At 35.3% G+C, this 26,982-nt stretch overlaps 1 protein-coding gene and 1 non-coding gene across 4 annotated transcripts in view; one reads left to right on the forward strand and one right to left on the reverse strand.

Annotated features, from left to right (window-relative positions):
- The window catches only part of Spock3 (SPARC (osteonectin), cwcv and kazal like domains proteoglycan 3), a 346,847-nt gene that overhangs the window by 191,189 nt on the left and 128,676 nt on the right, over positions 1–26,982 (reverse strand). For all 3 annotated transcript variants that reach the window (XM_087900747.1, XM_087900748.1, XM_087900746.1), the window contains exon 3: positions 14,588–14,633. In XM_087900747.1, coding sequence (XP_087756873.1) covers positions 14,588–14,633 — 46 coding nt within the window. The remainder of the gene's footprint in view (positions 1–14,587; positions 14,634–26,982) is intronic.
- On the forward strand, positions 19,209–19,338 carry LOC125393402 (small nucleolar RNA SNORA70). The gene has a single exon (XR_007229801.1). It is a non-coding gene; the product is annotated as a small nucleolar RNA SNORA70 (small nucleolar RNA).

Here is a 26,982-nt window from a genome sequence, read left to right on the forward strand (position 1 = left end):
ATATAAAAGAACCTATGACCACCAGCCCAGGGATAATGCCACTCGCCACAAATTGGGGCTTCCCCCATCAACCACTAAGAAAGTGTCCTAGGGCTGGATTTTATGAAGTCATTTTCTCAATTGAGAGTCCTCTCTGATTGGATAACTCCAGCTTGAGTAAAGGTAACATAAACCTAGCCATGACACTGTTTGAAATCTTTGTCCTTCATATTTGATCACCACTTTGTCTTTTCATTACCACTATTTGAACCATACAAGTTCTCCTCTTTCCATTTGTTACATTTTATTTATTTTATTTCTGATGACTGGCTGCGTACTTATGATTCATATTCCATAGTGGTATTCTTTCTTTAAGGTCCTAAGTCTGTACAAAAGTTATATTTGGGATCAGACACTCATAATTTCATAATTATGTATCCAAAAGATTCAACATGCAATCTTTCAAATGAGTTGCTTGTACCAGTAAACACTTGAAGCTTATGTATTGTGGAACATAGAACTCAAACATTATGTGTAACAGCACCCATTTGCTACAATAAAACTGTATGTCACAAGACATTTTTGAAAAAATAATTTATATTTCACAAACTGTGTCAATTACACATTTTAATAACAAATGCAAAAATACTATTTTCCTAAAATAGTACCATGTTATTAGCAATTGTCCATTACAAGCCATTGTCCACATAAAACTCGTTATCACTTTCTAATGTTTTGATTAAATTTTTTGTCATTTGAGATGATCTCTTATCTTTTGCTTCTAGGTCCAGATGTCACAAACATAATTTATCAATTTTTAAAATTTTTTTGTTTTTCCTGGTGATGGTTGTAGGGTTTTTGAAGGTTACATTCCAGGGGCACGATTAACCTTTCTCACATAGAGACAGAGCAGGGGATAAATAACTATTCTTTCCACGGTTAGTTTTCTTTTCTCCATCTTCTGTGATGTACCAGTTAGTTCACTAAGCCTTTTTAAATTGAAAGTGAGATCACAACAGCCTTCCCTTCTTAAGATTTTATATTCTCAGCTGTTTTGTCATAATAAGATCTGAATACATAAATTACTATAATTCAAGTTAAAGTGCCTAGTTAGAAAACAGTATTTTAGAGAAAACTTGAAATTCCAAAGATTTTAAATGTTTTAAAGAGAATGAAAAGTTTTAAAGTGCTGAAGTTGAAATGTTTTGTATTGGAATATTAATATTCACAAAGTATTTTAGGATAATGAGGAATGGGAGTGTTGTGGTTTAACTTTTTGAGGCACATTTGTCATAGTGACATGGGTTTAGTTTTATTGGCTATTTTATATCAATTTTACACAATCTAGAATCGTTTTGGAAGAGGAGACTCAGTTGAAAAAACAGCACTTTTCAGATTTGCCTGTGTGCAAGCCTCTGGTATACTTTTGATTGATTATCTATGTGGGATGGCCTAGCTTACTCACTCTGGGCAATGCAACCCATTGGCTGATGATCCTGAGCAATGTAAGAAAGCAGAGTAAGCAAGCCCTGAAGGCAAGTAGCATGCTTCCACGGTCTCTATATCAAATCTTGCCTCCAGATCCCTGCCTTGAGTTCTAGTCATGACTTCCCTCAATGAAGGAGACTATGAGCTGCAAGATGAATAAATCCTTCCCCTACATATGCAAAACAATGTAAATATGTGACCTAATTTAGCCAGATACACTTTTCAGTATTTTTGAACCTGGAAGGGGTAGAAAGTTAGATAGTTGTGTGATTATCTATTTATTTAGAATCTCTCTAGTTAGGCAGTAATCTTTATAATTTATGCTGTTCCACATTTATTTTTCACCTGTAATATAAGATTTGTATATTTGTACATTTAAATTTGAAATAGCAACTGCTGTGTTACTTCAATAAATCAACAGAGAATCTGAATAAACAAGAGAAAGAAGCTGAAGAGCAATCTACAGTTATAAGCCAGAGAAAGTCAAACCGAACAGTATAAAATAACAGAAAAAATTTTGAGCTGTTTACATTTCAGGACACAAAGGTAATTATAGGAAACAAAGATAAGAGTCCCATTTTCACACATGCTTTAACCCATTAATACAATGTTTATCATTTAATTGGATTAATGTAATTAATATAAAGACATTGTAAATTAGATCTCAAGGCACAGCGTGGAGGCTATAATATTGCTGGGCACAACAAGCAGGATATTAGCATCTATTGGTCAGAAAAGGCAACAGGGAAAATAATTGAGCTTGGAGGCTGCCCTGTAGGAAAGGATGAGATGTGAGGCTAAGAGTTAATTGGCTTCACACACTACACTATTATTTGTTTATGTTCTTGTTTGTGAATTGTTTAATAGGCTTGTACAAATATTAAAATGGGAGAAGGTAACTTCATACTATCCCCCACAGAGGATGTGTACTCAGAGCTGAGCATGTACAAGCATACATGCCTGTTTAAGGTAAAAGTTCTAAGCATTATAAAGAAAATAGTGAATCCTATTAGCTAGGATTCATGCACCTAAGTCACATCATTTTCATTATCACACAAAACCCAGATGACAAAAGAAAAGTGCTCACCTTTAAATGAAAATTTCATAAGAACTTGTTTTTGTGTTCAAGTTTAGAGATTCTAATCTGTATTCCTAATGAGCGTTTAGAAACACAGACAAGAGTCCTATTTCATTATTATTTCCTAAGATTCTAATGAGGCAATAAGGACTAGTTATTTTATACTTTGAGTTGATTTGGATTTATTCCCCTTAGTTTCTGCTGAGAAGTACATGCAAACATACGAATTCTTCAATTACATATATAATGGTTTCATTTCATTATTGTTCATGCTTAGCAGACATGCTCAGCAGGGCTGCCCATTATTTGCCTACTGTGATTTAATTTAGTTGCTGCCTGCTGCCAGGATACAATAGTCACGATATTGTGCTTGCATGGCATCATCATCATCCTAAACATTATACTAGTGCACAGACTAGGAATTCAAGAGTGCCAGAATTAATGTAGGATTTTTAAAAACCCTGATGCTGAAATAATTTACTACTTTGTTTGTGTGTGTGTGTGTGTGTGTGTGTGTGTGTGTGTGTGTGTTCAAGCTGTGAAGGCCAGAATATGACATCAATATGTTTTCCTTAATTGCTTTTCTACCTCATTCTTCTGAGACAAGGTTTTCACTGAACCAAGAAATCACCATTCCAGCTAGATGGGCTAGCCTGGGACCTTTTATTGGCCCATCTCTCTGCACCTTGTTAGTGTTAAAGATAGATACCAACACACTAGCTGTTTTCAAGGATTGAAGGCATCTATCTTGGGTTCACTGGGCTGTGTAGCAACTACTTTATCCATGGATCCAACTCCTCAGTCCTCCAAGAAGGATTTTAATACTTATGATGTCTCAACAAGAACACAAGTGAATATATCTTGGAGCACAAAAGATTATGTCTGCTCTTTAAAATTGTAGGTAAAAAAAATCAATCATATCTGCTGTTAGAAATACATGTTATTCACAATTATTGCTACTGTTTTTTAGTGTTTTCATGGATTAAGTAAAATTCTTTTTTAATTAAGAATTTTTTCATACAATCTTCTCTCATTTTATGTAGCTATCCCCATTCCCATTCCCACTCCCTCCCCTCCTCCTGCTTCCTCAACCTTCCCTCCATCCCATATCCCCATTAACTCTTCAGAAAGAATAAGGCTTCCTATGAAGATTCAGCAAAGTCTGACACTTTGGTGCGGGAGAATTGTCTGTATTTTGTCAATTATATTTTAAAGAAATGCTGATTGGCCAGGCAGGAAGTATAGACAATCAAGCAGACAGGAAGTAGAGTATTGCAGAAAGCAGGAAGCTCCCTCCTCACACCTGCACAGATCACTGAACAGGCAGGATGTAATCTGCCTGGTTGTGAAAAGTATGGAGCCATGTGACTAACACAGATAAGAATAATGGGTTAATTTAAGCTACAAGAGCAAATAAGAAGACTGAGCTAATGGGCCAATAAGTTTTATAACTTATGAAGATCTCTGTGTGATTTTCTTTGGGGCTTGCTGGTTGTGGGGTACCATGCAGGACAGATATCCCAACAAGTCAGCCCTCATGTTACAACACTTCACTTTGAGGCAAGACCAAGATCCTCTGCTCTATATCTAGGCTACATAATGTAGCCCTCAAAAAGAATGCACTCTTAGATACCAGTTCAAGCACTGGGGATAAATCCTGGTCCCTCTGTCAGTGGTCTTAGCTATTCTTATCAGTGTAAGATGGAATCTCAGAGATATTTTGATTTGCATTTTCCTGATGACTAAGGATGTTGAGGAATTCCTTAAATGTCTTTTGGCCATTTGCAATTCTTCTATTGACAATTCTCTGTTTAGATCTGGACCCCAGTTTTTGATTGGATTATTTGGTAATTTGTTTAATATGGTAAAATGGCAATTTTACAAAAAAGCAATCTACAGATTTAATGCAATCACTAGCAAAATCCCATCACAGTTCTTCACAGATCTCAAAATAGCATTCATTTTCATGTGAAAAAAAAACAGAATAGTCAAAACTATCCTCCAAAATAAAAGAACTTTTGGAGGCATTACCATCCCTGAGGTCAAGCTATATTATAAAGCTACAGTAATGAAAACAGCATGGTACTGGCATAAAAAAAGACAGGTGGACCAATGGAATCCATTTGAAGATCCTGATATTGATCCAGACACCTATAAACACCTTATCATGTCAAAAAGCCAAAATTATACAATGGAATAAAGAAAGCATCTTCAACAAATGGTGCTGGCATAACTGGATGTCAACATGAAAAAGAATAAAAATAGATTCATATCTATCCCCATGCTCTAAACTAACGGATCAAACACCTCAACATAAATCCAACCACATGAAACCTCACAGAAGAGAATGTGGGAAGTAACTTTGAACATATGAGCACAGGATACTATTTCCAAAATATAACTCCAGTAGCACAGACACTAGAGCAACAATTAATAAGTGGGATTTTCTGAAGTTGAGAAGCTTCTGTAAGGCAAAGGACACAGTCAATAAAACAAAATGACAATCTACTGAATAGGAAGAGATCTTCACTAACCCCACATCAGACAGAGGACTGATCTCCAAAATATATAAAGAACACAAGAAAATAGACCTCAAAGTACCTAATAATCCAATAAAAATAATCTTAAATTGTCATACTCATTTAGTCTACACTAGTGTTATGAAGGAAGCATTAATTCTTATTTGTAGATTGGAATTTGAGTAAACAGAAATAGTCATTTCCTGGTAAGTTTTAACTATCCTTATGACACAGCCTTGAATCAGTTTGGAAGGAAGTCTTTACGGCAATTGTCTAGATCAGATCAGATTGAGCAGGGTATATCCATGGGGGACTGCCTGGATGGAAATTGATGGAGAAAGACACAACCCACTGTGGGCAATAGTGTTCTATATGCAGAGGATTCTGAACAGCATGGCAGGAGAAAGATAGCTGAGAGCAAGATCTTTATTCTTTTTAATTCTCCCTGTGCTCTGGGTATGTAATGAAAAAGAATGGGGGTGGGAAGTGTGGATAAATATGAGAAAAGTGCAGTATTTTATATGCATGGCAATCTCATAATGAAAACAAATGCTTTTGTACTCTAAAATTAATTAAAAACAACAAATGTCTGATATAATTTTCTACAGTTGTACATGTTATCATGTAGTCATTTAGTTTTTACTGGCCTTGTGACAGGATGTTTTAAAATACATAATTGAACAAAGACAAAATAATCTATAGAAAATATTTTCCATATTTCAAGAAAACTTAAAATTTCAATTTTTTTGTTGAAATTAAGGTACTAATACATAACAATTCTGTACAAATTTACTCCATCTTCCTCCCTTCCAGTTCTGCCTTCCCTCCCCACTAATATTCTCCTAACTACAAGAAATCTTTCTCAAGCTCACTGATTTCACTATGTGCTCCAGCATATGCAGCAGTACAGAGCTAAACACTAAAGAAACAAAGTATTTCCTTTCGAAAAGTTCGCAGTCTAAAATTTGATACACTAGTTAAAACTAAATAATACACATACATGCATATATATATACATATATAACATAAACATGCATAGAGATAACACAATGGGAGAGACAAATACAGGACACTGCATTAGCAAACAGTGAGAAACTATAAATGTCTAATAATTTAAAGTTTTCTCTCTGTGTGTATGTGTGTTTCTGTGTGTGTACACTCATGTGCACTGGGACATGCATGCCAAGGCATTCAGGAAAATGTCAGAAGATAACTTTTCAAGAACTGGTTCTTTCTTTTCATCTCTTTTCAGTTTCTCTCTGAGTCAGGGTCTCTATCTTGATTTCTTTCACTCCACTGAAATGTTAGCTTCTGCCTCTGTCTCCTACCTCTGCTTACTACCTTGTAGTAGGTGTGCTGGCTCTAGAAAAACAGACGAGAGCCCCTCATCCAGGTACCTAACTTGGGTTCTAGGTTTGAACTCAGGTCGTCAGGTTTTCACAGCACGTCCTTTTACCAAGAATCATATTGCTCCATCATTTTAATAATCCCATTGACACATGAATTCATATACTCAAGGTTAGCATTGTGGATAAAATATGTGAATCCAAGCATCCAAGGCTGTATTCTACAGCAAGCTTTCACGTTCCTGAAATATTCTTTTTGTCGCATACTCAGTTGTTTACAGTTTATGGTAAATAATTTCCTAGAACAGAAAATTTACTCCACCCACATAATGTTACATAATTTAAATGATTTTATTAATGTTTCCAAGCAAGTTTAAATGTCAACTTTCTCTACAGTGACTCTATCCTAAATGTATTCAAATGTGTGCTCAGTGATGAAGTGTTTATCTACTAGTCCTGAACATATTCCACATCCATTTTGTTTAAATGTGTGTGATTTATGCCTGTGTGTGACTTTTAAGTGTATCCATGTGTGTTCATAGGGGTGCAGACACACTCAGAAGCCAGAAGTTGATGTAAAGTATCTGATTCTATCACGACCTTATAACTGTTCACAAAGTCCCCTGACTAGGAAGATTAGCCATTATCACAACCAAATGTTCCTCCTATTTTGGCCTCCAGACATGTATGCAAACACACAATAAACAGAAGAAATGTAATTAAAAATATTTAGGATTCTGGTCTAAATATTTTCACTTTACAAATTAGTGATGGATTCTCATGAAAAACAACGCTAGAATCACTTTTTTTGGCCAATGAAGTCTCAAATAAACTATGGCTTAATAACCACACAGAATATTACTCATGCTTGAATAACAAAAATTAAAATAATAAGAAACTGTCTTCCAAAATCACAAAATATTTTCAGTGCAAATTTTATCAACCCCATATTCTGCTCCACAAATTTGACCAATATTTTCTAACATATAATTTCAGTGAAAAGAAATACACATAATTTTACTTCTTGTACACCTGTGCAGATAGTGCTCTATAAAGCAAATGAAGTATGATTCATCTCAATTTAAATTTATAACCCAAAACCAGATGTGTTTTACACACGCTGTTACACTTTGGAGACAGTACACTATTTTATAGATTAAAACAATGGAATATTGAGGATTACTTTTTAGACTTGATGCAAAATAGAACAGCAAGGACAAAACAAAAGAAATAAACATTTCACTGAGGAGCCATCTCTCATGTATTCTAAGCATAACAATGGTGTGGGATGTTTTTCTGTATATGTGTTGCTTTTATTGGTTGATGAATTAGGTTGTTTCGGACAATGGCTTAGCAGGGTAAAGCCGTGCAGTAAATCTAAACAGAGATAGGGAGAGAGAGCACAGGCAGAGAAGAGGGGATGCCACGATGTTTTCTAGGGAGTAATGTACCACACCAGTAAGCCGCAGCCTTGTGGCAATATACACATTAATAAAAATGGTTTTATTTAGTAGTTAGAGCTAGCCAGTAAGAAGTCTGAGACATTGGACAAAGAGTTTAAAATTAATACAGTTTCTGTGTGATTATTCGACTCTGGGCGCTGGGAAACAAAAGTGCAGTCATAGAATAACAGAGAAATTGAGCATGTAATGCTGATGTCCTGGCAAAATATAATTTCTGAATATTTTACCTTAGGAGTATAGAAGGGTTCTACAATACAAAGTTATTAACATGACCAATCAAACAACATAAGATGTGAATCAATTCAACTGTTAGCATGTGAATGTTATCATCTAAAAACGATTTTGTTCAAAATGACTCAAAAATCTTAAATCAAAAAATGTTAATTGATCCAAAATTATTCACATTAAACAGAGGTTCAAACTCACATTTCAAATGATTGAAAACCATTGACAAAATAATGCAGTCGTCCTTATATATTGCTCTCAATGAATTTTAATAGAGGACTGATTTTTCCACTAAAACAAAACCAAAAGACTCTAAGCTTTTAAACAAAGTCCTATTGTGGCACACCATGCCTCTATTGTAAAACACAGATCAGAACAACCTATTGTTTCAGAATATTACTAAGAAATGCCCAAAGTAAGAGTAGGAAAAACATAACACTTATGTAAACAAGTTATATTCCAGGCATTAGGATGTCTAATCTACAGAATATGTGTTTTAAGTACATCACTATATTTAAAGGAAGAGAAAACAAATATTTGCATCTAGTTGTTCAAATACTTAACTTCTTTAATTTTAGAAATAGTTATAAACAGGATATAATAGACAGCTATTGTCACTGATGAGAACAAAAGCTCCAGATGGAATTTCTCCATCATGTGCTTTGCAGCCAGATGTTGATAATTAGGGAACAAATCTGGTTGTGACTGGTATGCCGTGGTGGAAGACACTGCACAGATGAATGGAACTAACCAATGAGAATGACGGGAAGCCCTGAGGACTGAAGATGAAAAGAAAGAAATGATGGTAAAATCCATGGCTGAGCATGTGACTGTTCTCTCAAACAGAGAAGCGGATTTTGTCATCCACCCTCATTAGAAACTTGGGACACAGCACATCTAGTTCCACCTCTAATTGCCCCCACAGCATCTTGAGTTTAGGACTGGGTCTTCACATAACTTATCTCTATACTTTGTTAAATTAAATCTACTGAAACAGAACAGTAAGACTTCATTTGTCCTCCACATGGAGGACTTGATCTGGAGGACATGGCACTTCCAAAGTGTTACAGGGGCTAAACAGCCTTCATGAACTCTCTATCTATACCTCTCCTAACTAATTCCAACCCCCAGACACCTGCAAAACAGGGGAGCGCAGCTACCAAATAAAATAGGCACTTCATGAAAGAAGTAAATATGTTTATATCTAGGTTTCTAGTTGCAAATCTGTTAATTACAGTCCACTCCCAGTTAAAAACAAGGAGAGCAACCAGAAACTACTGTGGGGTGATAACTCATATTCATCAGCTTCTCAGGAGACAAACGTAGGGGGCAAGTCTGTGGGAAATTCTTACCAGTTTTTAGATTAGCTTAACTGAGGCAAGAGAAATCTATTCTGATGTTAGGCACTTATTTATGGGCTGGGAACCACAAAAGAAATGAAAAAAAGGAATTAGAACTGAGCAATAGCATTAATAGTTCTTTGCCCTAAGCATTAATGCAGTCCTGCTATTTCTGCCGAGATGGACTACACTTTCAGTGAGCCAAAATAAATTTTTCCTTAATTAGATTCCTAAGATATTTCATAACAGAAAAAGAAAAGTACAGAAAGCATGTTTTCTTCCTATTTCCTTCACACAAAAGTGTGTGTGTGTGTGTGTGTGTGTGTCTATGTGTATATTATATATCTGGGTCTATGTCTATGTCTGTGTGTGTGTCTCTGCGTGTTTCAGGTTCTCTCTGTGTTTGTGTCTGTCTGTGTCTGTGTGTTGGTGTATATCTGTGTTTTATGTTTGTCTGTGTCTGTTTTTGTAAGTTTGTGTCCATGTGTCTGTGACTATTTGTCTGAGTCTCTCTGTTTGTGTGTGTCGTCTGTGTGCTTGCACCTGTGTGTCTCTGTGTGTGTGTGTGTGTGTCTGTGTCTCTGTGCATCTATGTCTGTGTCTTTGGGTCTGTGAGTGTCTATGTGTGTGTGTGTATCTGTATTTATGTATGTATCTGTGTTTGTGGGTTCTGTGTGTAACTCTGTGTATATTACATACTTTGGAGTAAAGATAACAGGTACAGATTTTTTTGAGTTGATCTTGTATGCTACCACATTACTGAAGGTATTTATCAGCTGTAGGAGTTCTTTGGTAGAGTTTTTGGGGTCACTGATGTAGACCATCATATTATCTGCAGATAACAAAAGTTTGACCTCTTCATTTCCAATTCGAATCCCCTTTTCTCTTATGTTGTCTTATTGCTATTGCTAGAACTTCAAGCACTATGTTGAAGAGATATGATGAGAGTGGACAGCCTTGTCTTGTTCCTGATTTTAGTGGAATGGTTTTGAGATTCTCTCCATTTAATTTGATATTAGCTGTTGGTTTGCTGTATATTGCTTTTATTACATTTAGATATGACCCTTGTATCCCTAACCTCTCCAAGATCTTTAACATAAAGGAGTGTTGAATTTTGTCAAATGCTTTTTCAGCATGTAATGAAAAGATAATGTGGGTGTTTTTTTGGTTTATTTATATGATGAATTACATTGATAGACTTTTGTATGTTGAACCAGCCCTGCTTCTCTGGGATGAAGCCTACTTGATCATAATGGATAATGCAGCAGAAGGAGGGAGAAGACGATAAAGGAAGTCAGGACCGCAAGGGGTTGGTCCACCAGCTGAGGCAGAATGCATATTCTAATAGGAACTCACCAAATCCAGCTGGACCAGGACTGATTGAGAGTGATCAAACTGGACTCTCTGAATGTGCCTGGTATTGGGGGCTGACTGAGAAGCCATTGATAAAGGAACAGGGACTTGTTTCTACTGCATGTACTGGATTTTTGGGATCATAGTCTATTTGGATGCACAGCTTCCTAGGCATGGATGTAGGGGTGAGGGCCTTGGACTTCCCAGAAGGCAGGGTTCCCTGCCCTCGCTTAAGGAGGGGAGAGGGGGAGTGGGGGAGAGGGAGGGGAATGGGAGGAGGGGAAGAAGTGCAAATTTTTGAATGGAAAAATTAAAAAATAAAAAAAGATAACAGGTACAAATACAGTTCATTAGTTCAATCAGATTCTATAAACAACTTTAAGTAATGCTGAAAATTCTGCTTATTTCTCTTTTACGCTAAACAATCTATTTCATAGACAAAACAGGGTTAAGAGAAAAAAGTGCATATTTGCCCTTAAAACCTGCTGTGAATTTATTCAAAGTATTACTAAATTATTTTAAATCTGGTTTCTTCTACTACTCTATGTTCACTCATGAATTTCTCCTTAATTTTTCAAAGTAAACACAGAATAAAAAGACTAGGCCTTATTCGAGAAGATGTATGTCCTCATTAAAGCTATTTTTCAGTTGATTTCAGTTGTGTCAACTTATGATTAACCACACTAATGAAGAGAAGCAATATCACAGAGAACTCAACATGGAGAAATGCAAAGCAATTTATTTTTGCATCCCAAGTAATTTATTTCATTTTTAAAGCAGAGTTACAATCATCAAAATGGTTTTCTTAAGCACACAAAACCATTATAGGTTCCTAACCTTCTAATTATTTATTTTAGTAGATAAAAAAAAGCAACCTGGAAAAGTTGTGATAAATTAAAAGTATCTTAAATGAGATTTTTAAAATTGTTACAGTGAAAACTGTGAATCCTGAGATATGTATGAACAAGAAACTACTTGACAAGAAGATACATGTATTTGTGCATGATTACATATAAACCAACATAGATTTTCTTTGCATATTTGTCCATTTTCATGCATACACAAGGAGATGTTTTTGAAGCTTTAACAAAAATGGAGGTAATATATTATACTAAAAGTACTTATTCTGGAAGACATAAATGACAGCATATAAAAATGCAATAATATAATAACTTTCTCTTCACTATTTTAACAAAATATATAATTCAATTAACACTTAAAACATAATGATAATAAACTCATATATCCAACACATTTCTATTCATAAATAAAATATGCAAATATTTAAGCATGCATTAAATGCCTTATAATTGATCTTGTGTTCAACAGATCAATTAGCTTTGAAATAAGATACCCCGAGAAAAATCATGCTGTCTAAAAAAATAGGAAATATATTAAAAATTAGTAGAACTTAATTCTGTATTTCTCAGATCTCATGGGAGTTTTTAATACCTCTTATTCCTATGGTGCTTCACAAATGAGATGATAAATGCATCAATCTAATATGATTCTCTATTGTATATCATTTTTATGTGTGCTTATGGACCAATAAAATATATCCTCTCAATCAAATTTTAAGGTTTGATAGTATAAAAATAGTGTAGGCCTATAACATGGCAAATGGTAACATGTTTATATTTAGTCCAATAACAATAAGTATACACAGATTTCACAATGTGGACAAAGGGAATGTTGCTCCATTTATACTACCTGCTTGCACATAACCAAAAGTTACATTTCATACCACTGAACTGCATAATCTGAAATGTGTGTGTGTGTGTATATATATATATATATATATATATATGCAAATAAAATCATATGTGCAAGAATTGAGTTCTTGTGTTTGCCTGAAACTATATGATTATCAATAGTACAGAGTAGTTAGGGCCCTGTACCAGGAGTAAGACCTCCCAAACTGAAATTTTTGCTTGTCATCTTTGAAGAACCACCACACAGGCAAGAATTTGACTTCCTCAATTCATCAATAACCTCATCTAAGTCTGAAGAGCTATTGTTGGGTTAAGTAAACTAACACATATCAAATATAACAACAGTATTAGACAGTTTTCATAATTTTTAGTCATAAACTTAGTTCCATTCAATAAATATGACATTTATGATATATACTTAACAAGGTAAAATCAAATCATTCTTGTATTATATTTACTTTTAGTAACTTTTCCTATGATAACCAGATTTATGCAAGCAAAGAGAAGTCATAATTCAATACACTTTCCACTCATATAAATGTCATCAAAGCAACTTTATTATAACAACATTTACCAAGATTGACAAGACTGAATGTTTACAAATAATTCCCAATTGTCAAGGTTTATGATTCCATTTATAAAAATTTGTTTTCCAAAAAAAAACATGAATGCATTTCATTCTGTTTGACATGTTTTCATTACATTTTTTTTTCTGAGCACATTGGAATGACTCATTGGGAAACCAAGAGAAAAATAAATTATTTAAATCCTCGTATGAGATTCAATAAATAAAAATGGGTAAATGTGGTAATAGAATGTGAATGCAGATAATATATAAAATACTGTGTATAATAAGGAATACAATGGAACCAGATAATGAAGTACGAATTCTGAAGCATTACTTGGGTGCAAATTCTTGCTTCATATGCCAGACTAAGATGGTCATTGGTGATTCACAGCCAGATTTTGAGAATATTTAACATGATTTACAAATGCTTCTAGATCAAAGTTGTTACTTTGATTATGAAATAGTCCCCTAAAGATTCAAACACTAAAGGGTTGTCTTCTAAGGCGGAAGAATGTGAGGCAGCAGACCCTTAACAAGTAGAGTCTCAGGGGAATGCCCTGGGAGAGGCCAGAGGACTCTCAGCTCTTTACTTTTCTCTTAGATTATTTGTTTGTGATCTAAATTGTTTCTTCTACAATGTTCACCCTCTCCAGGTACACGCAGCAAAGTGGAAGAGTTCTCTTGGTCTAGAACCTCCAGAAACATGTCTTAAACTAGCTTTTATTTTTCTGTATAACTGATATATTTCATAATGCCCAGAGAACACTGACTGAGTCCCAAACACTACTGCTTCACCAAGTGTACTTCGTGTTAAGAAGACCATCCTCTGAAGCTGAAGACACTTGTTTTGAACCTGTAGAGAGAATTCTGTACTGTGTCACAGAATCTAGTGAATAAGGCTTCACTGATTTTGTGTGATTACGATTATGGTGACAGGAACGTTCTCACTTACATCGCATATGCTTGCTGGTCAGTGTGGTTTTCCTTCGTTAGTGAGCTAGCCAGGGTACAAGCTCTGTCTAGCTACTGAGTTGGAGAATATTATTTAGTGCCTAGCATTTTCTTCAGGGTCTTGCTAAGGCCCCTGTTGAATGTAATCACCAAGAGTTTTCCATTTAAATGAAACATTTTAATCAGTTAAAGTGGAGACGGTAATGATATTTCTTTTGAAAATTTTCACAAATAAATCTACTGCCAGATGGATACCCCTGGAAACTAGATGAAGTGACTTGTAACAACCAATAAAAATAGACATGGTAAATAAAGTTAAAAATCTCAAATCAGCAATCTAAGCCATGTTTCTAAAAATAAATGGAATTCTGACATAATCATGCACCTAATTATCTCCTTCCTAACTTTATTATACTGAAATAAACATAGTTACTGCATAGATTTTCCTCTTGTGCATGTTTATGTGTTCAGCATTTTAAAGGCTAACCAGGCAATGAATACTATTTCTAGAACATAGCAGGTATGAGAATTTATATATTTTTATTTAAAAATAATAGATTCTTACCTTGATCAAATGGTTTTCCTGGGCTCCAAGTGCGGAAATAATCATCCTAAGAGAGGGAAATAGCATGAAATAAGTATATATGATCAATTTAAATAGATGGATTCATATAAAATCTAAAATAATATATGAAACATAGAAACAGCATACAAACCTCTACTTCCTGCAATGGCAAGCAGCAAATTTCAAAAAAAAAAGGAAAAAGAAAGGGGACAGAGAAAAAGAATAGTTACCAAAAAGGAACACAACTGTACACAAGTTAAAGAAAAGAGTTTCAATACATGTGCTCAGTTTTACTAGAAGCCAGGGGTTACTGTAACAATTTAATTATTTTTGTTGGCACTTTTCTTAAATATTATAATGAGCTGCTTTCTATTGCAATCCAATGTGCAATATAACATGCAGATAATTACCCCTAAGCTAATAAGCTGTAAAGTATCTTACTAGATTCCAATTATAGAACTTCATTTCCCACTAGTACAATAGTAAATGGATCCATTAATATAACAGGGAAAATATCAAGTGATTCTACAATAGCCCATAGAGTATAAATAGACTTTATGCAAATCATTCACACATTAATTGAATAACCACAGAGTTCATCAAAATGCAATTGGGAGATTGTGAAAAGCACACCTAATTAAACTCCGGTTAATGTTTAAATATTTAATATGGAAAAGAATATATATAATATACTTATTATGTAAATAGTAAAGTTAACTGAATGACAGAAAACTGGAGAAATGTACACCAAAAACATCTAAAAGGCACATACAAATGGACCTCATATTATCTTTTACTTTAAAACCTTATACAGTACTTCATCTATAATGTCTTCAATCATGAATAAAAATGATGTTAGAGCTCAAATTAATGCACTGTTGTTATAATGATAATATAAGAACCAAAACACAGCATCAAGAGTTGCAGTAGTTCTGGATGGTGCACCCACACCATCTACTTAGGTGAAAAGCCACAAAACTCCAAGAGTACAAAAAGTCAAGTAGAAATTGTTGTTATTATGTTTTACCTCCTGTTCCAGTTACTCCTCCCATGTTCATAAGCTCATGATTTTTTTTTTCAATTTTATGACCCAAGTTTTAAACAAGAGTTTTGTGCGACTTTGGGTTTGGTACTGTTTTTGAAGTATGGAAGTTTCAGCAGTGTTCCCAGTCAACAAGTACAAACAGTGTCAACCTCTCATACAGAATGTGTAATTAGTTCATATTTCACTGTTGGAAGGTTGGAGCTTGCTGACCCTCAAGACTGTTGATAGAAGTCATTTGGAGACCCACTGGACGTCTGTGTTGTGATTCATGATTGTATTGACTGTATCATGGCCACATGATAGCACAGCTCCCCCTTTCTTCTATCTCTTATCTCCTATCCTCATACTTTGCTGGTCTTTGAGCCTTAGAGCAGGCGATGCTAATACACTGTTGAGTGATGAGCACTACTCACCAGTTACTTATTCTCAGTACTTTCTCAGAGAAGTTTCTTTATTAGGAGAGGATCATTTGTTTATGGGTATAAATAAGTATTTAGACATTTTACTTTTGATTATAAAAACAATCATGGTTACCTACTCATTATAAAAATTAAATTTCATTTCCAAAGTTTTATTTTCTTATTATAACTGCTCACCACCATCTTTTGTGTGCCTACCCACCCACTGCAAATGACAGGACAGAAAATCCCTAGAAGCCCTATCAGTCAGTCCTGTTTTGGGCCCAAGTGAAGGTTACATTAAAAGAAACAAATGACAGCTGTCTATACTAATAGGTTGTGTCCTAAATTATGTAGGATTAGATTAAGAAAGAATAGTACCATGCCTCAGGATAATTAAATCAACATTGATCGTTTAAACTCTCTTTTTAAAAAAATCTCTTTTTAAAAGTAATTACTCCAAGATAGAATTCTTGGAAAACTAATCTTTCAAATTAAATTACTTCACTAAGTGTCTAAACTACTGGGAACACGCATATGGCTCAATGGTTAAGAAATATGTGTTGACCACAAAGTGGACAACAGTTTGGTTCAAGCATCCACACAGGTACCTTTCAACCACCATCAATCAAGTTCCACAACAACTGATATCCTCATCTGGATTCTTATGGCAACTACTCTCGTGTGTGCAAACACCACCACCACCACAACAACAACAATAACAACAACAGCACACACACACACACACACACACACACACACACACACACACACACAGATAATTTAAAATAAAACAAAATCTTTTTTAAACTTCCAAATTCAAGATGAAGATCATGGCATGCTTATTTTAATTTCTCATATCTTTAAAATGGTGTGTTCCTGCTTGAAGATAATGTTATATTTCATTCAAAGAGGAGTGAGACAGCTGTGCATTTACATATCCCCTACAGCATGCCAGACATTAAATCTGAGCACACCTGCACAGTCTGAGTAAATATGAAGTACAGGTCTGGCTTTAACACTTGGCAGGGGAATCTACTTACAAGAGTGATGATCTAGAATTCAGAACCCCAGGAGCCAAATTGGAAAAATAATACACAGCAATTTGAGAAGGACGTTTTGTGTGTATATATGTATATATAAACATATTATCAACAACAACAACAACAAAACCACCAGCAGAACATCAGGCGTGGATACATTAGAACACTGACACTCCTTGGGAAAGGTCACCTCCCCCTGTTATTCCCTTCGACCTCTCTTGATAGCTAACAAATCCATTCAGGTTTTTCCAATTCTTAGAAGCAATGATGGAACCCTTCAATGTTAAAAGTCTGTTTCAAAGAGATGTAATGGTAAGATTTAACCTCAGTCAAATGTAATTAACCACTCTGCAGACTACAATGACCAGGCTTAATCAAATTGGACCGATAATTATATAAAGCCTGTCATTAGAACTCTTTGGGAAACCAAAGGCAACATGCATGCATGACTTCTGCATGTGAGAACTGAGAAGTGCACTTTATGGGCTACTTTTACAGATCAGCTCCCTGTCCTCACCTCACTGGATGTTTACTGTTTTCATATTTATTTGCTTGTTTATTTTTGACAATGGTTTTGCGTAGTTAAACCATGGGAGTTTTGTCAGGATGAACAGTAAAAGTATGTTTCTTAACACAAGTGTTCACTCTACAACCTTCTTGTCCTTCCAAGGACTTTATATTGATATTGGTTTTTCCACATCTTCAATTTAGATTGGAAACAAGCTCACGGGGATTTAATAAAGACTCAGAAGAAATGTGCCCAATTGGTTAAACTTGGGTCTAGGAAAACACAGTCAAACCTGAGTTAATTAAAAACAAGATGATTCTTGAATCATCAGCAAGGTCTCACATTATTGAATTATACACAGTACAAGCATTTAATATAGTTAATCTGAGTCCTTTGTCAATTCCTTGTGCTAAAGAAATCTTACTGGTTTTACATGAAAGAGTCTATATATAAAAATGTGCTGTGTAGGGCCTTATTTAGAATGTATTTTTCCTTGTGTTGCAATGCCTGGGTTCCTCCTATTTTGTGAATTGTGTGTGTGTGTTCAACAAAAACATTGACATTCATGCTATTTCAGTCCAGATAATTCTTCCTTGTGTAGAGAACAATGGGCTTGTCTGTGCTTTGTAGGCTATTTGCAGTTCCCTAGGCCTCTGTAAAAAAAAAAATTAGAAGACATTCTCCTTCAAGGTTTGTCAAACAGAGATACCACCAGATGTTTCCAAATATCTTCTGGGAGAAATATCATTCATTTCAAGAATACATACGGAGAATTACTGGGATACATGAAAAGGATATTGAAGCAAAATATATAATAGAGAAGTGCTATCAGTAAAGGTATTCTTAATAAATATTTCATATTATTAAGATATTTTATACATACATGATTTTGAAAACATATTGTGGCAGACATACAATTTTGAATGAATTTCTTATTATTTAGGTTTGCCTGTATCTAATCTGTGCTTTTACACTATTTATAACTTCTTAATATAACAAATATGCTAATTGATGTCGGAAAATTTTTCTGTTTTATAAATACACTATTAAGTTTTGGAAAGTAGGCAACAACACCAGTCATAATAATAAAAAGAATTTGCCTTTATAACTGATGATAACATGGCATTATGCAGATTAATTATGTCACAAGAAGAAATTTGTGTGTGTGACCATCAGCTGTTTTATTTGTATCCACACAGCTTCATTTATATTAAAAATGCAAAGCCACTCAAAAGCTTAATATAATTTCTAATAGACTCAAAAAACATAGAAATCCACACAGAAAAACAAAATACATAGATTATCCAGCACAACCCGAATAAAAATGAATGATGCTTGACTACAGGACAACTCAAATAAAAATAGCATTTTACTAGCATAAAAACTGACACACAGACTAATGTTATAAAATGAATGACTCACATACATAGCCTTGTAACGTCATCCACCGGATTTTTGACAAACAAGATAAAAATAAACATCTGAGGAAAAATGGGGTCCTCAAAAATGGTACAAAGAAAACTGTATATCTGTATTTAGATGAATGAAACTATACTCTTATATATCCCCCAGTACAAAAGTAAGCTCAAAATGGATAAAATACCTCAATATAAAAATGAAACTATGTTTGTAGCTAGTTAAGCTGACCATGTTTCCTTCCCTACAGGGAACCGGTGTTGACAGATTGCAAACAGCAGCCTCTTTGGTGGTGTGTGCAGGCTGTTGCCTAGTTGTTCTAAGGAACCTTGAAAACAATTTTTTGGCAGTTATTCAAGTCTCTGATCATAATGCTGTGTCAAACTTAGGGTCCAGTGAAGGATACATGGTGCGTTCTGGAAGCCCCAGGGCACAGGGTTGAGGGTTTACATTGTCCAGGTCACCATGCCCATCTGCATCAAGCTGTAGAAAGGACATGTGATTGAGGTTTTGTGTAGAGTCAAGTTCTCATTCCCAGGTCTCCAGAAAATCTACAGCTCAATGAAGTGGGGCTTCACCAATAAATTTGAAGACATAATCTCTTAGAAACAGCTCATTCGTGATGGCTGTGAGGTCAAAATATCGCCAGTTGTGTTCCCCTGGACAAGTGGTGAATCCTGCATTCCTGAAAACTTCCACAGTGATCTCCCATACACTACTAAATAGTGTTCAGTAATAAATCTCACACCCATTCTGCTAAAAAGAAAAGAAGAAGAAGAAGAAGAAGAAGAAGAAGAAGAAGAAGAAGAAGAAGAAGAAGAAGAAGAAGAAGAAGAAGAAGAAGAAGAAGAAGAAGACGACGACGAAAGGAAAAACAGGTTGAAATGCGAGTGACAAATAGTGACAAAGTTAGGGAACATGCTATAGAGATATTGGATACTGGTATAGGTAATGACTCTAAAATTGATCCTGTAGCTCAGGAAAAAATGTCAATGCGTGACACATTGCATTTAGAAAATTGAAAGCCTTTTACAGCAAAAGAATGGTAAAGCAACAGAGTGAAGAACAGGTAGCTTGCAAATAGAGGATATTCTTTGTCAGATACACATCTGCCAAGGAATTGTCAACCAGTATTCAAAGAACTATATTGTAAGTATCAAGAAAACAATCAACACAATAGAGATTAAGCAAACAGAAGACCTCCAAGTTTTGGAAGTGTTATCATACTTTTTATTTTTATATTTGATAAACGTGAAGCTCCAGGGATGTAGGAGTAGATAAACTTAGAAGATGATTATACTAAGTACATTCTACCTTGGGTATTTATCTTGTAATTCATAACAAAAAATGAGTTTCATCCTCTCAATTGAAGTACAATTGGGTTTCATAAATTTCTTTAAAATAACACATGAAGGGGTATATTCAAGAGTTTTAAAGATATATGGTGAAATAAGTCTTTCGACCAACACAGTTGTTCAGTCGCCCTGGAGAAGCTTTTAGTCTATACCTTCTACAGAGTGTCCAAATGACATCTTGATCAGCCGTCAGTCACATGAAATAATCATGGTAAATACTCAATAATCCAAGCTCAGTATTCATTTTACTGCTGCTGGTATAGAAACTCAAAGTGAAAAATAACTAATTGCTTATAGTCAGTCCATGGAGTTATGAGAGATGATTATTAAGAAGGTTATTAAGTCCCTGTGTTGGTGGTTGTTTACTAAAAAGAAATGCTGGAAGCCTTCATCCCATACCATTATGCATAAATCAAAACAATTTAGAAGTTTTCTTATTGGACTTGGGAGTTGAGGATGACAGTATGTCTTCATAAACACTGATATACAGCCTTCAAAGTGTTCAGCTGATACAGGTTAAATCTTAACACCAAGTAAATCCTAACATCAGTCTCCCACTAAGTATTTCATGCAGAATAATAATATCAATCTTAGATTTTGAATATTCTATATTGAAAAAGACTGTCAGGGCATATACTGAGCAACTCATCCAATTGCTAGGCCAGAGAGGTTTCAAGTCAACTCCTATTGAACTTTCTTGCTTATCTACTAACTTACTTTATCTTCCTGTGTTTTTCTAATCCATCCTTTGACTCCAAACATTTTAGTTGTCTAATTTCTCAGCCTTAAGTTACTGTTCTCTACTTGCTCTTGTCAGCATCCCTTCAGTCCAACTCCTATTGTTCAGGAAGAAGTAAAATGGGTTCTGGTCTCAAATTCCAACCAAGGAGAAAATAATCATGAAAACAATGAGGCAGAGAGAAAGCTTTTGGCTTCCTCTTCAGGGAAATGACAGAGATAGAGATACTACATTAAAAGCTCCTATGTATTCCTAAGGAGTAAATAAACAAACTGCTTATATTTGAAGTAAATATTAAAAATTTCAGAAAGCAGTCATCTTTAAACCTTCTACAATCATTACAAATTGTATTCAAATATTCAGAACCATAGCAAAATAAAATAACCTATTATGCATATTGCCAAATTGTTAATTCTTTTATATGAATACAAACACACACACACACACACACACACACATATATATGTACATATACTTATATGAGGTTGAGTGATATCTTCTGATAAAATGGATAACAATTCCCATAAGTCTGTTTTCATGATCTGTAATTATTGTCTTCTAATGTCTCTCCTTCACAGCTTTAGAGTTTCCTCTTCAATCTAGCACATCATTTGATTTAGCTTTCCACCTTAAAATAATTGTGGCACATTCATCACTTATGATAGCCAAAAATATAAAAGTGGAAATGTATTGTTTTAAAATGTGTTCTATGGTGTCACATTGCTCTCCTGATCTCAGGTTTTATTATGGTAAGTATGGTTATCTTAATAACTCGGTTCATAAAGTTCACTAAACATCAAATTTCTGTCTGTAGAAATCTTAACAAATTTGGCCACAGGAATGTTGTAAGTATAAGAAAAAGTTTGTTTGAAGGCAAAAGAATTATTCGTCTGAAGCAAATTATCTGTTTAAGGGCCCCAGGTGTCACATTTATTAAATAAGTAGCAACCATTTTTCCCAGTGGAATCCTAGAATTCTGAAAGAACTCTTTTATAACTCTTCCATGAGCATTTTATTTTTAAGAATATTTTATACTCACTGGCTCACCAGAAATTAAATACATAAATAAAATAAATTGTAAGGAAAACGCTGTGCTGGTAGGACAACTCTTCAACTGTATCTGGAAATCTTGCAAATCAAGATAAGATTTCCTCTGATTATACAGGGAATATATCTAGGTTTATCTTACCTTAGCATATAAAATTCAGGATTCAATTGCATCAAAGATAGGTGCCAAATGATCAGCAGTCTCTATTCTTGTTTTATTTATTTTGCAATCCCACATCCTAAAATTCCTCCATGACTGGATTTTATTTTCTGTTTTTCCACATGTAGTTCAGGTTAGCATTAAAACTAATCCAGTTAAACAGGCTTGTTATTGCTTACAAAGTTGAGTGGACAAGGGTCCCATCCACTCTTTTAAAGTCTGGTATATCTATCTGCTTAGGAACTTATCACTACAATGGTTGCAACAACTTGCAGTTTCTATGCTTTATTTATTTGCTTGATGCTTTGTTTTAGTAAAAAGAACCTACACTCCATTTTTGTAAATTGTAATTTTATTATGAAAGAGGTTTATAAATATCAGTAAATATGTTTTAACAAAAAATCCTCTATTTGCTCACAAAATTTTCCAAAATCTTGTGAAGATTTCTCATATGGCTCAGACTCTTAGATATTGGGAGCGAGAGATGGTTCAGCACCTAAAAACACTTGTTCTTGCAAAGGACCCTGATTTGTTTCCCCACATGGAATCTTAGAAACATCCATGACTCCTGTCCTAGGGAATTGCTGTTCTATTGTGTTCTCTGTGGAAACCGGACTTAAGTGTGTTTCACTTACACGCCTGCAAGCAAAACAGTCATTCTTATAAAATAAGTATAACCTGAAAAAAATAGATACCAATTCAAAACATGATACTATCACTAACCTGACAAACTTAGGAATACAACACTTGCAATTCTGACAATCATCAAATAAATCAATACATGAATCAATGAAGTAACTATTAAGAAAATTAAAGAAAAAACAAAGAATTGAATGATCACTAAAGCCTACCATAGGAACTCCTATGAGATATACAAAAGGCAGTCCTAAGAGGAATACTTATAGCCCTAAAAAATTGGGACCTTTTAAATAAAGTGCTTAATAATGTGACCTCCAAAACCTGGGTCAAAATTGATGACAAACAAGGAAGGTCCCTGGACTGACCCGGAGCAAGATACAGAGGCACTTGGGGCTCTGGAAATCAGCAGGGAATTCGGGACCTAGCAAAGGGCCAGATGTGGCCCAGGGTAAGCCACAAGAGGTATTGATGAAGGGGGTGAAGGCAAAGATATGTACAAAACACTATGGTGAAGTCTCAAAGTAAACCTCAGGTGGCTCTCACTACCAGGCCTGCAGAGAAAACTGGTAGTAGGCAAATCTTCCTGCAACTGATTAATTTTGTGAATGCTGTACATACTTTTGTAGAGAGAAGAAAACCTACTGGAAAAAAGACCTTAATAACATTAAAACACCATTAAACTTTATAGAAAAAAAGAAACAAAGTCCCCAAGCAGTACATGGAGAAAGATTATTGAGATAGGAACATAAATTAATGAAACAATTACTAAAATAAAAATAATACAAAGAATTCATGAAATGAAAGTTGACTGTTTGAAATAAGAAAAAATGGCAAACCTTTAGCCAAATTCACCAAAAGGATTCTCAAATGAATAATTTGGGGGAAGAAAAAGTTGGCATTTTACAATCAACAGAACTCAGAACATCATAAGGATATACTTTAAAAACTGCATTCCATTAAACTGGAAAACCTAGATAAATTGGTAACCTACCAAATAAATGAAACAAGCATTTTTATTATCTATAGCAGAAACATTATTGAAGCAGTAATTCATCTCCCAACTAAAAAGGACAGAACTGATTTTGCTACAGAATTCTACCAGACATCCAAAGACAAAGTAACATCAATATAACTGAAATTATTTCATAGAAAAGCAAAAACATGAAAGCTTCCAAACTTTTTAAGAAACTAATATTACATGGGTACCAAAACTAGTTAAAGGCACAAATTGACAAAAAGTAAATTACAGATTGTTCTCCCTGATGTACACAAGGTGCAAGCTTATCAAGAAAATATTGCAAAACAAATTCAAGATCGCATCTAAATATCATTCATTAAGATCAAGCTGGCCCCATAGCCAAAGAAGCAGAAAGTCTAACTGCAGACATTTTCTTCTCCCTCCACTCCACCAAATCCAATCCCCTAGTCTCATCCCCATGTCTGGGATAGACCACCTGCTATAGCAGACTGCCCTCCTCTCTCACTGCCTCTTTATTCAGTGGGTTACACAGATCTTCCTCAGCAAACTCCCCTTCTCCAACTCATTGCTCTATTCCAGCTTCCAAACCCAGGAATTATTTCCTGGTAAACCACTGGGCACTTCATCTGTGGAAGTGGATAGGCTAACTGTAGATCTCCATTCCACACCCCCCTCTCCCATCCCCAGAACCATAGTAGACATGCTTTTGCCATTGTTCACTCTGTCCACGTTTCTAGGGCACTACGCAGAAACTGGTGGAGCACTATGCTTTCCTCCCGCCTGTGTTCCTCCCCAGCACCAGCCTCCTAGCCCACACTCACACCTTAGTATCAGCTCTCAATAAATAGAATTACATTTTATATGAAACCAATAGTTGCCATATCTCCAGGATCCAAGACATTTTTATTAGGCACCAGAGGTGAGTTTTACTGTGATATATCCTTCAGTATTTCATGTCTCGTATAGTTAGAACAGGTTACTGCCTTTTTTTTCCTGTTTTTCGAGACAGGGTTTCACCGTGGCTTTGGAGTCTGTCCTGGATAGTTATATACCAACTTTACACAAACTAAGCCGTCTGAAAGGAGGGACCCTCAATAAAGAAAATGCCTTGACAATCAGGTTGTAGAAAGTCTGTAACACATTTTCTTATCTTTGGGATGATGGTCCTTGATTTTATAAGAAAGCAGGCATGAGGAATAAACCAAAAAGCAGCGTTCTCCATGGGCCTCTGCATCAGCCCCTGCCTGTTTGAGTTCCTGTCCTGTCTTCCTTTGATGGTGAGTCGTGGAAGTCCCTCCCCAACTTGCTTTATGGTCACAGCCATAAAAATGTTAACTAAGTCATCCTTGCTCAGTCTTCCCCCCTTGTAACATGAGGGGGCATGCTTGTTGGGGGTTTTCTGGTCTGCCCCGTCCACCAGCTATTTAGTCCCAGAGAAAAATCACACTGAAATCTCTGTAAGTTATAATGCTGATTGGCCCATTAGCTCTTGCCTCTTACTGGATAACTCTCACATCTTGATTAACCCATTTTTCTGATCTATTTTAGCCATGTGGCTCAGCACCTTTTTCAGTGGGGCAGCTCACATCCTGCTGCTTCGGTGATCTGGGCAGGAGTGTGAAAAATCAACTTCCTCCTCCCCAGAATTCTCCTGCTCTCCTTGCATCATTTCCACTTCCTGTCTGGTTTTCCCACCTACACCTCCTTCCTGGCCAATCAGCGTTTATTTAAAACATGATTGATAGAATACAGACAATTCTCCCACATCACTTCCTTCTCTTTTAAAAAAAAAATAAAAACAAACAAAGTAAAATATCCATAGTCCATTTTTTGGAAATGTGGGCGTAGTATTCCAGGCTACTTCCTGCTGGTTGGGGGCTCTGATAATCTTATGGGGACCTAAAGGAAATTTAGAGTTATGATCCATTCCTGATTGAAGTATTCTGTGAGTCTTGATCATCTCAGGCAGCAGTCTTGAACCTGTTCTGGATGAAGAACTCAGACATATGGGCCATCTGTTCCAACCAGAGATTGCTCAGGTGGTCTCCCTTGGTCAAAGATGATTTTTCTTAACTCTGAATAAATCCAGAGCCTCTCATTTTCTGTGGAAACAAAAGCAAAATCTCTTCTCCAAAGTAACATACCTTTTGACTTCAATTTTGAAGCCATGGTATTTTCAAAATACCTATCTTGGATTAATTCTGCAGCATTTATAAGCAAATTTTTTTTAGCAGCTGTTGCTTCTTCCTCAGTATTCAAATGATTTAAAGAGAGCATAATAGCATACAGTATCGAGATTCTCTGTATATTTTCCATCTTTATGCAGCTTTATTTTAACCTCTATTTCTTTTATTTTTACTTTTAACTTTTGGCTTTTTGAGACAGGTTCTCTGCATATCTTTGTCCTGGAATTCCCTCTGTAAACCAGGATATCCTTGAACTCCCAGAGATCCGTCTGTCTCTGCCTCCCAGGCTACTCGTTCTTTCTTTTTTTCTTTCTTTCTTTTTTTTAATCTGAGAACTTTAACCTTTAGCCTGTATATATTTTTAACACAACATAAACCATTTAGAGGTTTTTTTTTTTACTCTTTGAATCTCTCTTTACTGTATAGCTCTCTTTTTCTGACCACATGGGTCTTTAATTTGCTAAGGAATATGGAGAAAACAACAGTCCAAAGCTCCTATGGCGTTTCAAGGTCCTTGCCAGGAAGCAAGCTGCAACATTGTGTCCACAGTCGGGACAGGATGCTTGAAAGAGTCAGAGTTTTCCCTGGCAGGATGGCCCAGAAAGCAGGCATTTTAAAACAGTGCAGCTTTTTTCCTGCTATGGCTGAAAACCAAAATGCTTTACTCTAGTCTTTCCCAAGCTTTCTCAGGCTTTCTATGGATTCAGTTATCCACGTGGGCGCCATTGTGTAACATGAAGAGGATATTTTCCTTTGCTTTTTAAAAAAAGAGGGGGAAGTGGTGCGGGAGAATTGTCTGTATTCTGTCAATCATGTTTTAAATAAACGCTGATTGGCCAGGCAGGAGGTATAAGTGGGAAAACCAGACAGGAAGTGGAAA

Source organism: Myodes glareolus, chromosome 23 (genome assembly GCF_982192425.1).
Source record: "Myodes glareolus chromosome 23, mMyoGla1.1, whole genome shotgun sequence".
NCBI lineage: Eukaryota > Metazoa > Chordata > Mammalia > Rodentia > Cricetidae > Myodes > Myodes glareolus.